We start from the raw sequence: 13,149 nt of genomic DNA on the forward strand, positions 1-13,149 counted from the left end.
TTATCTTTAACGGTATTGTCTAATTATAGTTTTTACTATTTTTAAAATATAATTTATTTACTTTATCTAACATACAGACGTTTAATAATTGAGTCCTTGGTTTTGGGCAACTGCGAGCGTTTTGTTTATGATGCGTGACATGGTACAATTTATATTATTATAATGATGAGTGCATGCGGTTTTCCAAAGCAAAATTATAGTTAACAGAATAATATGTAGGGTACCTTAAGAATTCATATTTGTCATAGACCATCGAATTATTTTTTTTTATCAGTTTATAATAAATATCGTAAATAATCGTACACTAAAATATCTGTATGTACTAACTGTATATAAGTTTTTACAACCTAAATGAACAGTTTTTGTAAAAAGTACTTTTTAACTCAAGCATGTCATGAGTAAAGAGTCTGCTATTTTCCCAACTATTTTCCCAGTCTGCTATTATTACCTGTTAACAAAATAATGTTAAGATAAAAATAACTGTCTGGTTATTATTTTTTTGATAGTGCCCAAAATTGTAATATTTTAGTAAGCGAAATCGATATTTCTAATTTTTTATAGAAATATCTAAAAACACTTATTGTTATTAAAATACCTGTTAAAAAATCACATACAAATTCATAACCTGTATTTATATAGTCTAACATTTTTGTAAATATTTAACGTTATATTTAAAAAAATAAAGCTTCTGTATATTTATGTTCGAAAACAACTCATTCTAATTTTAACCATACTCTGAAATGCGTAATTCGACAAAAGTTTTGAAAACAACTACAATAATATAATCATGCTGATGAAGATGAATAAAATTAAATATCTAAAAATATAACTTTATAAGTCAAACGGATTGTAATTAAATTATATACAGGGTGATAATTTTATCATGAACCAGTCAATATCTCACTAGGTTTAATTATTAATTGAATTTTTTTTTCATATTGTTTTTATTCAATGTGGTTTTAATATTTCAAAATTGTTTTTGTTTTTACCCCTGTTCCAACTTAGATTTTTTGATAGCAACTTTGAAACCTAAATGGTAACGTATATATTGTATTACCCTTTTAAATAGAAAATAATGTATTACAAATTTTGACTGGTCGATAACCAGTTTCGGATAACTATTTTTGAAGTTATTAGAGTTTAAAAGTTAGGATGGGAGGGGAAGTGCTGATGGAAAATAAGGCATCTCTAGTTTCAAAACCAGCCCTAAGACATTTTGACTACGTGTTGGTTTTTTAAGTAACCATAATATATTACATGTTATGTAAAACTGGTATTGAATATCAAATCAATAATATAACTAATTCAAACTGTGTTTGTTTGAAAATCTTGGTTAGTTCTGTCTAAAGAAATGAATTGTTGTTTTGTGAAAATTTTCAAAAATTGTATAGCTGGTTTTGAAACTAGGCGCCTCAAACGCGCATAGATAAAAATAATACTACACTCCACTTCCCCTCCCATCCTAACTTTTAAACTCTAATAACTTCAAAAATAGTTATCCGAAACTGGTTATCGACCAGTCAAAATTTGTAATACGTTATTCTCTATTCAAAAAGATAATAAAATATATACGTTACCTTTTAAGTTTCAAAAGTTGCTATCAAAAAATCTAAGTTGGAAGAAGGGTAATAACAAAAAAAAATTGTGAAAATTAAGATCACATTCAATAAAAACAATATGAAAAAAAAAATTCAATTAATAGTTAAACCCAGTGAGATATTGACTGGTTCATGATAAAAGAATCACCCTGTATTTAATGATACCTTTAAAATGTATAGTTCAATTAAGGGGATTCGATACCGGCCGTTTTTTTTCAGTCAAAATACATAATTTTTTGTCCATCGCACAGGCCGAACCAGTAATCCGATAAGTAATTTGAAAACAGATTTATATTTGTCATGAAGTTTACTTGAGATCCTACGAGGCACTTTTTCCAATTTTGAATTATAACCCTTTACAAATTTGTTTTAAAATTTAAAATTGTATAAAATGTTCAAACGTTTCTTATTCATAGTAAGAAAAATATATCAAAAAAGTATCTTGAGGATCCCAAGTAAACTTCAAAACGAATTCAAATTTGTTTTCAGATTACTTATCGGATCACTGGTTCGGCCTGTGCAATGGACAAAAAATGTACTATACCATTAACTTAAATGGAATTTTACTCATAGACAAAATGATTTAAATTAAAAATAATACCATGAAGCTTGTACAAATTAACCGGTAAATTAATTGACATGATCTAAATTGATTAAAACCACTTTTTTCTTAAATATTGCATATACAAAACTCCTTAAAGACGGTCGGTATCGAATCCCCTTAATACTTAATGCTAATTACTACTAGATATAAACTTTGAATTAATTGAAACGGGCGGTTTATCGTTCAACATCATTATACACACATACTTGCATTTTGGAATTTATCCAAAACCATATATGTTTATGGTACGATTCAGTTATGTTAAACTTAATTTTCGGATTTAACGAAATTGTCTTGACCTAATTTAAAATTAAAATAAATAAATTACATTACATATTATTGTAACAATTAACGAATATCATGTTTTAAAATTGTAATAGAAAATTTCTGTATAGTATATTTTATTGGGACGAAAGGTAAAATGAATTTATCCATTTGAACACTACCATTCACCAGCTGGAATTATTGTTAAAATCATTTTTTGTTATTTATAACCGATTAAAAAATGCCAGCAGCTTAAACAAATAGGTATTTAGTGTTTAATCGTCTAACAAAGCAGTGGAAATATATTAGTTTTGTAATTAAAAAAATTATTAAATATTCGTCAATTGAAACAACAGCTGGATCGACAACGTCAATACTATATTCTTGTTTATAATGTTATGTACATAATAATTATACTTGCCACAATTGTGTAGATAATACAGTCGTTATGATAGTATCTGCCAAACATAAGCCATTGCTATCCACCAACCAATTTTGACGTTGCCGTCGGTGCGTCCTAATAACGCATTCTCATTCGTTCTATATTTAAATATCGTCTTGGGGATTTGCCCGTTATACCGTACGGCGTGTACATTAAGAGTACACGTCCGGTTGATTAATTATTCATCAAAATATTGCCCGTAGTTAAAATTGGTCTATTTGGTATTCATTGCAGGTAATAAATGCCACGGAGATCCGTTTTTCCATTTCAATTTTAATCGCTTAATCGTCAAGATTTTATTTCAAGTACATATTTTAAACGAATGCAAAATACTTCTACACATTTGTTTAATATTTATATATTTAAACTTTACAGTATATCATTCAGTTGATTATTCCACTTTGCGTCACGTCCGGACGCATCCTCAAAAAAAAAAAAACATCCTGCTGATAATTCCTGAATGTTTCTATTTATTTGTAAAATATTTTAGGGTGATAAATTATTGTAATGATGACAAAATTACATATAATATTCAGAAAGGTTAGCACAGTCAATGATACTTATAAAACGCTATAACTATACACGTTATTTTTTAAAGCTATCATTGTGTTACAGATAATAACAATAAATTAATAGTCTCTCTATATTATTTAGCTATATCTACAGGGTTCCGTTTAATGTATCCGTAGTTAATTTCTTCGTTATATTTTATAATTAAACAATTATACAATGTACTTTCAATTAGGAACTTAAGTAGTTCAACTTAAGTATTTCAAATTGACAATATTTCTTATTGAATAATTAATTAATTTAAAAATATAATTTTCTAATCAATATTTAAAATTACCCTTTTAACTTAAAAAAATACTTAAGTCACAAAAAAAAGTTTTTTAAAATATTAAAAAAAACAACGATTGCAAAACAAATTATATTGTTTAAAGGTCTAAAACTAAATGAAAACACATTTTAAGTAATAAATAAACTAATACTGGACCTGTCTACTTATAACTTTATCATATATGGGCTTACATGTAATTGGTCTTAGCTACAGCTATGAGCTAGCTGTTAACCTAACACTATCTAATTAGTATACGCGTAGGGATAATGGAAAATTAAATATTTTTATCATTCACCCAGAGTAATAAAATTGGTGATTGTACTCACTATAATCAGCAGGAGTTGTTTTACTTTGATAATAACGAAAAAAGAAATTAAAATTAAGTGTTAATGGTAAGTTAGGATTGAAGGTTATAAAAATAAAACGCATACAAACTTTAAAGAAAAGTGTACTTAGCCCTTAATAAGATCATCTTAGGTATATATTTTTTTTACAGGAATCGAATGGCATAAAAATAAATTCCAACGACGGACTGAGTCACAAACAAGTTGATTTAGACAAAATATTTAAACCAGCAAACGATTCTGGTGAAGTTACTCCATCAAAGAACAGTAAATAAATTCTAACGTTAAATATTTGTTTAAATATTTTTTTATTACAATGTATTGAATGAATTAGGAAAAATGTACGCCAGCAGCAGCTTTTACGGTCCAGACCATCCCACGGTAGAACAGCAATTTGAATTAGCCCGCCGGATTTCCAGCTCATTAAGTGACATCAGCAACCAACAAAGTAAAGGGCAATCCATGTATGTGAACAGAAAAAAACGATCAGTGAAATGGGTTCACGAAGGTAAAGAAACACAATTGTTTTTCAAATATAATTTTTTAAACAATAAAATAACATTATAATTGATATAGATCCCTAGTATTTTAGAAAAAAATTGTATATTAAAAAATGTTATGTTAATCAGGTGAAGGAAGAGGTCCTCTTCCATCAAATTTCCCTCTTGGTATGAATGGACGAGATTATGACACGTCTGAACAGGTAACGGTTTGATTGCAAATTATAAAAATGTACATATGAAACAGGTATGCACGTATACCTATGATTATTCCTGTCGTCGTATGTGTATTTTCAGAGCGATTCAAAACAAATACTGAAACTTGTTATGGATCCTCGAGGTCAAGTGCAAGATATACAAACGTTGCGCAAACTTGGTGAAAATATCGAACCTTGTTTAAGTCCTGAAGTATGTTTCGATTTAGTCAGAGATTTAAACGCCACCAAAGGAAAAGGTGAGCTATAAGTTAATACATGGTTCTTAATTTAAAACTCAACTATTTCTATATTTGTTAAGGCGCTGCTCTTTTTGCTAAAAGACGCAAGAGATCCGAAAACTGGGTAGTAGATGAAACCAACGTAAAATCGGCTTCGCCTTGTTTGTCTGAGTCGGCCAATATAAAATCAAATAATCAAATTTGCAACAACCAGAACGGTACTATTAGACAAGACAACATAAAAAAAATGAATGAAATACAAGTATGTTTTAAAATTGTTTAATAAATACATCAATGTGTTGAAATAACCGATAAATTACATTATTCAAATTCAGGAAAGGTTCACACAGCCTCGTTTACGATTAATAAAATCTCCTTGGGAAGCCGCCTTGGAAACGGGATCTGTCGATTCGGCCTTTCAAGAAGTACCTCCAGTGTTCCATCCCAGGGGATACGTCGTTGCTCCAACATCTGGGGCAATTGAAGCGTTAAAAGACGGTGGTAGAACTTCGAGAACTACCGTTTGTTCTACCCCCACAAGAACTGTAACGCCGAGAAGTTATCAGGACGTATACTCGCCAAAAATTCCCCGAGGATGGAACACGCAGTGCAATCGACAACAACCAGCGACATACGGTATGTACATATCTCGTTATATGGGTAAGTTTACATTTTATTACTTATGAAATGCTTGTATAGGATCAGTTAAATTGGATCAAATATTTCGTGGGTCGGCTAACTCACCCGTTAGTCTATTAAATAAATCGTCTATATGTTCTACTGGTCTGACTCCTAAGGTATCAGAGAATCTATCGAGCACAACATTCACTATAGACAAAGATAACTCTCTGACATTGACACCGGTGCCGAAGCCCCCTCAGGCGATCAACTCTGGCTATTGTAGCGAACCAAAATTTCACAAAGTCGAATTCACGCCTAGATCGACTCCGGGACCAGAGTACGGAGCAGAATATGAGACAGTAAAAAAAGTAGATAACAGTAACAGTTGTCCGACTGCAGTAGTGGAACAACCTAGGCAGGATATCAAGTTGGAAAAACCCCATGTAGAGTTGCAAATCAAGGACACCATTATCAAGCCGAAAGGCAACTACGACGTTTTCGTGCCCAAAGTGCATAAAACGTACATGGACTGTGTGCCGAACGTGAACGCTTACACCGAGTCAAATCGGCCGGAAAGCAGGTGCTCGTTGAAATCGCCTAGTTGTTTCAAACCGAGTACAGGAGAGAAAAAAGCCAAAACTGTAATTCATGAACGATCGCTACCCGTCAAAACGTTAATCGACACATTCGAACACAACAACAGGCCTATAATGCGGTACTTGCAGCCAGAGGAGCGTATACCGTTGAGCGAGGAGATCAAGCATCTACACGACGAACGTCCACCGTCGTCGTCGTTTGGTCAAGTCTACGCAGAAGATAAATACTACCAAGAACCCGTGTCGGATCAAGCAAACGGCTATTACGTTGCCGACACGGCGGTAAACACTAGGACTTACATTTGCGGCGTGGACGAGCAGCCGGACGGTAAATGCTACGAGTACGTTGAAAGTCAACAGCTAGTCGACGAATCATCCGCGTGTGAAGAGAAGTCTGAGTATGCGGACAAGTCCGAGTACGCTGATAGATCCGAGTATACGGATAGATCGGAATACGGTGAAAGTGTATCGTTGTCGTTTGACGTGCGCAGTGACTTGAGGTTTCAAACCATCCGACAGTTGGCTTCACCAGACAGTCTCGAGTCCAGCATGTTGTTCGCTCACAAACAAAACTCAATCGAAAACCGTAAACTCGATTATGTCAACAAATATGCAGCGCCGCCAGCGTTACCCGGCAAGTCTATTAGCCGTCAGATGTCGTTATAGCATGTTCACCCGTTTCATCCATTTCCACGGTTTTCACTTATAACAATATTTACCCAGACCGGACTGCGTTTAAAGAGTTACACAATAATCAAAACCAGTGCACTCAAAATTGCTAATATTTAGCTGTTGTTATCATAATTACTATAGGTATTTATCTCTGATTTTTTTATCTTTTCAAATAGCTATTGGGAGTCAGTAAAATTCCCAGTGCACAAAACTATTGTCAACACATTCCGTTTTAAGGTTATGATCCCAGTGTTTATATAGCCAATAACGACGTTCAATATTCATAAGCAGATTCACTATGTCTACATGTTTAGATCATCTTAAAACCAATAATTGTGGGTGGGTTAACCGCTAACAATGATATCCCATGTCATATTTTTAAACCTCTGATTAGGTAGACTTGGTGTCGTATACGATGGTAGACAAGGACCAAGTATAATCATGGCAATGACATATTAATTGTTTATGGTAATCGACCGGTCGCCTGAAATCAATGTAATGAAATAAACATCACTAAAATGGAAAATTTATGCTCGCGGATAGGGAGTTTAATTTCAATAATGCTCAAAGCGTTTCGAATAACTTCTCATCGCGAAGTCCCTACCCTTAACTTTCAATTGTATACGTGCAATTTGTGTGTAATGTCTCTTAACGCGCTGTAGGGAATGACGTACCCGCGGGCTACTGTTTTGCATTATGTAGGTAATCTATGTTGCCTAGTGGTTTCTGATAGTTAGTTTTATTCCGAGTTGTTCCTTTTATGCAAACATTAATAATTGTCCGACCTGTACCGAATTTGCATACCAAAGAGTTCTATAACAATGCATCTTTTCGCACGTCGTATGGATTCATTGTGTTTATCAAAATGCATGGTAGTAACAACGCCACGTATAATGTTATATAATCGTCAATAATATTAATTGTTATGTAATTATTAACGTCGAAATACTTTGGCGGTAACGTCTTACTCCATATTGATTTATTTTGTTTTCAATAGTTATGTCCGAAACGCTTTCCTAAGAAATATTGTTTTGATACGTTTGATTTTCTCTTTTTCACAGCCGAATCCGCCTATCAAGTGTCGCAAACTCAATCAGAACATTACCAGCATCCCAATAACGGCTATCAACAGCAACAGGTATCCCAACAACGTTTACCTTCGTACAAGGACTACTTGTCCCTGAGCAACTACAACACAGCTCCTAGGGGATGGAAAGCGGGTGGCACTAAATACTATAGGCCGGTGACGTTCACAGAGTGTCGACGTCAACAGCGATCATCTCCTCAAGATAACCGCCGGCAGAGCTTTACCGATTTTTAATAGCGCTTACTTTGTTCGTCGCATAATTCAGAAAATTGGTTTCCAAACCGAAGGTTTTATTTATTTTTGGCGTGAGATCGCAAGAACCGGCGTGCGTTTTATTATTGACTTGTTTTTACCACACAATGTTTTTGATAATATTCAATATTACTCTTATTATTGTATACATGATAATTATTGTATGTAATTATTATTTACTGACGCATCGAGTCCGAGTTCCCGATTGTTTTTGTAAAACGTGGATTAATATAATACAATAATATAATTTAAAAAAACGTATTTTTTCCTATAAGTAACAATACCGTTTAAAATAAAACGAAAAACGCTTACGTATACCTTAACATGTTTGGCTATAAAAAAAACTGTATTTTTTATGATTGTTTTAAAAACATGTTTAAGAATCAATTTAAAAAAAAATGTACATAACACTGTTGTTTTATTATTGTCCTGGAAAAGGAAAAGTAACAGGTTCGGCGGTCTGCCAGTTGGTATTGTTAACTGCACTCCGCAGCTTTCTTTGCATTGTCGAAACCGTGTAAAACGACTTGTTTCTCGTTTGCGGATAGAACTTGCCAACATCTGCGTTTTCTTTTTTATTATTTTTACCACTTTGGATTTTTCCGATTTTGTGTGGATCGATGTAGCGATCAGCTGAGTGTTCGGGCCATATGTCAAACCCGTTACCAACCTGTATGTAATAGAACAATACAAAATGCACACAAACGTTTAATACATTTTGTATTACTAAAAGAGTTTCTAAAATGCCCACTTATAAGTAGGACCAGCCATCCCAATATTATCCCTTTATATTACTTTTTTTTATACAATTCTACATTGTCACACATATCCATGTCTTTGTTTTTAACATACTCCCATTTATGTTTCGAACTTATTTAAACAATAAATTATTTTACTAAACTCTATAACTACATATATTACTATTTAACTAACCAAACTTTTTTCTTATTTTATGCTTAACAGATTTCAAAATTATCTCATTAAATATTTTACTTTTACAAAGTATAACTTGTACTTCTCTTTCATCTTATGTTATACCTACTTACTGTCACACTTGGATCGTTATGATCTAAGATTTTGCTATCTGTTTAATCTAAAATAAATATTTTAAGTTCAATAATATTTGTAGTTAAAAATATAATTACATTTTTGATTGGAGAAGATGGAATAAATGGGGTGCCTTTAAATTTGATTTCGAAAACTTTTTTGTAAGTTGGTTTTATGTCATCGTTGAAATAGGCCGATTTATCAAAATATCCTCCAGTGCCACCGCCTAAAAACGGTACTACTTTTTTATCTTCTTTAACATTTTTTAATTGTTTTCGATCGTCGTAAGGAGAAGGCCTAAAAATAATAATAAAATTAAAACAACTGATTTACAACTGCACCACAAATATTATTTGTTCAAATTCGTTTTATTTAGAAACATATTGTCCTCTCAATCTAAAATATTAAACTTGACCTTTGAGATAAAAAGTATACAACACTATAAGTATGTAACAGTCTAAGAACACACTGTACACGGTACACACATTTAGATACTTGGATAATATTTTTTTTGTAACGCAATGTTAGTTGGAAAATAAAGAGTTATCCATTTAGAATCTACATTGTTGTTAATAAGATGTTGAAAGTCAAAAAGTTGAAAAGATATTTGCTAAATTCAATATGGTAATTATTGCCTTTAAGATATTTTGTTTACGAAAACCATAAACATCAAATCATCAAAAATACATAACGGTATCTGTTGTGCTTATATTAGTATGTTAAAATTAATACTTCTTCTTTTTGACATTAATGATATTGTGTAAACATACTATATAGTATGACTTGTAACTATTGATAGATGACATGCCCGAGTGAGTTAGAGTGGGTTAAGAATCGCGTGCGAAATTATATCCCAAAGGCCACAAATTAATAAGGTTTTCTAATTTCTATTTTTTTGACAAAAATAAAGTATCATACATTTATGTGTAATAGTTGTTTTTAATAAAATACTTAAAAACCATACTTGTACTCCGGAAAAGGATTCAAACAAATGTCAGTGTATCCGGGTCCTCTGGTGATAGTCGGAGCTGTTATGACATTGGGTAGAATTTTTTCTTTTTTTGGAGATGGTCTCTTAGCAGTTGACAGTGCTGTATATATATATATATATATAATAAAAAATGACATCGTACTTCATCAGTGAAACAAAACAAAGGAGGCTAAAAAGATGAAACTTCGCCAAAAGTTTTAATTTTTCTTGTGAATTAAAACGTTTGTTTTATACATACGTTACCTGAGAGGTATCGCTTTGAAATTCCCCCAAAATCACAGTATAAACTTGTTGCACCACTGTACTTAATTCTCATTTAATAGTATTCACCTTTGAGTTTAGGTCCAAATGTTCCAAAATAGTCGCCTGGCGTCGAATGTACTTTTGTGTTGCCTGCAGGTAAAAAATTTTGTTTACTTATGTTTTTCTTTGCATTTTGCCGGGCACTGAAACAACACAAAATTAACAACTATAATCGCTAAAACTTAAATTTGATTTTTTTTAAATGATTAAGACTTTATCTGGTGTAAGCTACTTTTAGAGGCCTTTACCATCATTTTGTTTTGTCTGTTTATTATTGTGTTGTTTATTTTGTGTTGATTTGAGTGCTTAATTGTGACGCTAATTAAAATTAAATTTTTTAAATAATATATTTACTGTACTTTGACATATCCCGCTATATAATAATTTATTACTAATAAATAGTCCTAAGATTTTTTGGAATCCTTGAGCACAAAACTATGGTTAAGCCCTATTTAATACTTACCGAATCCTAGTAAAATATGATCTATAATATTCAGTAATCATTAACTTTCAAATAATCTATTCCATTATTTATCAATTCTTTTAGCTTCGATGCAAAAATTGATAGAAATTGAAAACAAAAACTTCGATCAATTTTACTTATTCATAAATAGCAATTTTTAGACTATTATTTATTGCTATATTTTTCTAACGGTGAATATTTCCTAAACTACTACTACTCCTAGAACGATATAGATTTAAAATTAGGAAATTAAATGTAATCAGTAATTGTCTTTATTAAAACAATTCTAGTTTGTAATTTGCCTGTAATATTCCATCCACTATGGTTTCACAACTAAGAAGAACTCAAATTTCCTTTTAAATTCATTTTTGACTGCATAATCCTAAAATGTATCTTCATGTGGTCATACGGGAAGGGTGGATTAGTGCGAAAAATTTCAGGGGGTCTATAATATCTTTGTGTGACACTCACAATTAATGTTTATAAAATTGAATGTATCAAATTGTAAGTACATAATATAAAAATTGAAGGGATCTGTTCAACAACCAGATAAATCCATTCTTATCAAACATTTTTCTTTTCATGGAAAAATAATCCACATTTTGGTGGAACAAAAAGTATAATCGAACTATAGCCCTTCAGTTGTATAGATTAAACATACACAGAGAAACTCGCCACGCTATAAACTCTAAAAACCACGCGGCAAACTCTTTTTATGCTCTACTTTTGGACGCACATCTATATTAATTATGTTTTTGTTGTGTCTATTTTATGACATTCTACAACTTTTTTCCGTATATAAGTATTAAACAATCAACAGTTTAAATTGGACAATAGAAAAACTTACATTTATTACCGTTTTGATGTACATATTGATTATATTATGCTTAAATTTAAGCTACTATACTTTAAGCTATTATGCAATAAATAGATTTAAAAAAAAAATTTACAACGAATACAAATTTTGATTTTAGCTTAATTTAAATATTTATTAACAGTATCCTATTAGTTGCATTAACTAATTAATCAATCTTCTAATTTCTGAACTTCGCTAATATCTAATTTATGTCATTTATTCTTGGAAACATGTAATTTTTCACCAGTGGTAGTTACGGCACTGGACTTGTAAACAACATTAAAGCGCACGTGCTGCATCGTTCCAAGTATAAAGTTATAATATTATTTGGTTCAATAAACAAACAAAATCGCATTAACTGATATAGAAAGTGGGATAAAAAGTTTATTTACGCTCTGGACAATTTTCATATGTCGAATATGCCGGTATAAATATACTACATTGTTTTGTACTTACTCAAAAATTGTAGTGTGTCAGTTTTTACTTTTTACTAAAAATATATATTTTTTATTTGAAAAATAACTAGGTACTTAAAAATATTACGTTAAAAAATATATAAGTAGAATTATTATGAAAAAAATTAGTATTACTTTAAATCAAATTGTCCTGCAGGAGGATGCCATCCTTCTTTTTCAAATATTCTTTTAAATTCTGGATCGAAGTAAGCGTCTTGAAGTCCCGTCTTTGTTTTTAATACGCCCGGTAACATTTGCGACTTTTTCATATCCCTTACACCGTCAACTTAAAATGCGTACTTATTTTTTATATGTATTTTATTGAAACTATATTCAAATAATATTCAGTTAACTTACTCAAATTAACGGGTTTGTATTTGTCACCAATTAAGTAGGGCATTTCCGAAAACAAACCCACGCGGTCCATGTCGATTCTTCCATATTTCTTACCCAATTCGTTTGCATCGTCATATTTGGGCATTTTTAAAAATACTAGTAATATACAATTCAATATATTTTATAAGTTATTTTCGTAAAATACACCAATCGTTTGGACGATGTGGAAGAAGTGTTACTTATTATTGTTTATCCGTTTGCTAGGATACAAAATATGTATGACATGATAATACGGTCTTAAAACATAATTTACTCTGGGCTTGTAGGAGAACCGTATAAATAAATTGAGAACTCATACAAATGTATCGATATTGTATCATACATCTCAGAATAAAATCTAACAAACAATTTTTAAAATGTAAAAATTGTGAAGTTGCTTATAAT

General features: G+C 31.3%; 2 protein-coding genes across 3 annotated transcripts in view; one reads left to right on the forward strand and one right to left on the reverse strand.

The window, feature by feature from the left end:
* LOC126836185 (neuroendocrine convertase 1-like) overlaps positions 1-8,664 on the forward strand; it is a 107,376-nt gene extending 98,712 nt beyond the window's left edge. The window contains exons 21-28 of one of the 2 annotated variants that reach the window (XM_050569374.1): positions 4,243-4,357; positions 4,425-4,598; positions 4,720-4,793; positions 4,888-5,044; positions 5,107-5,288; positions 5,362-5,662; positions 5,726-6,877; positions 7,977-8,664. In XM_050569374.1, the coding sequence (XP_050425331.1) occupies positions 4,243-4,357; positions 4,425-4,598; positions 4,720-4,793; positions 4,888-5,044; positions 5,107-5,288; positions 5,362-5,662; positions 5,726-6,877; positions 7,977-8,236 (2,415 nt within the window). In that variant the 3' untranslated portion in view covers positions 8,237-8,664. The remainder of the gene's footprint in view (positions 1-4,242; positions 4,358-4,424; positions 4,599-4,719; positions 4,794-4,887; positions 5,045-5,106; positions 5,289-5,361; positions 5,663-5,725; positions 6,878-7,976) is intronic. The other variant, XM_050569376.1, reaches the window with a different exon arrangement.
* An 11-nt stretch (positions 8,665-8,675) lies between these two features.
* On the reverse strand, positions 8,676-12,850 carry LOC126835868 (UPF0602 protein C4orf47 homolog). Its single transcript, XM_050568717.1, has 6 exons — positions 12,727-12,850; positions 12,505-12,655; positions 10,623-10,738; positions 10,266-10,392; positions 9,400-9,598; positions 8,676-8,924 (listed from the first exon to the last, which is right to left on the reverse strand). Exons 1-6 carry the CDS (start codon positions 12,848-12,850, stop codon positions 8,676-8,678), a joined length of 966 nt encoding a protein of 321 aa, XP_050424674.1.
* Between the last annotated feature and the right edge of the window lie 299 nt (positions 12,851-13,149).

Source organism: Adelges cooleyi, unplaced genomic scaffold (assembly GCF_023614345.1).
Source record: "Adelges cooleyi isolate 19-005CV unplaced genomic scaffold, UGA_ACOO_1.1 ACOO_flye_CR_arks_rails_tigmint_CR_PRNA_23, whole genome shotgun sequence".
Classification (NCBI taxonomy): Eukaryota; Metazoa; Arthropoda; class Insecta; order Hemiptera; family Adelgidae; genus Adelges; species Adelges cooleyi.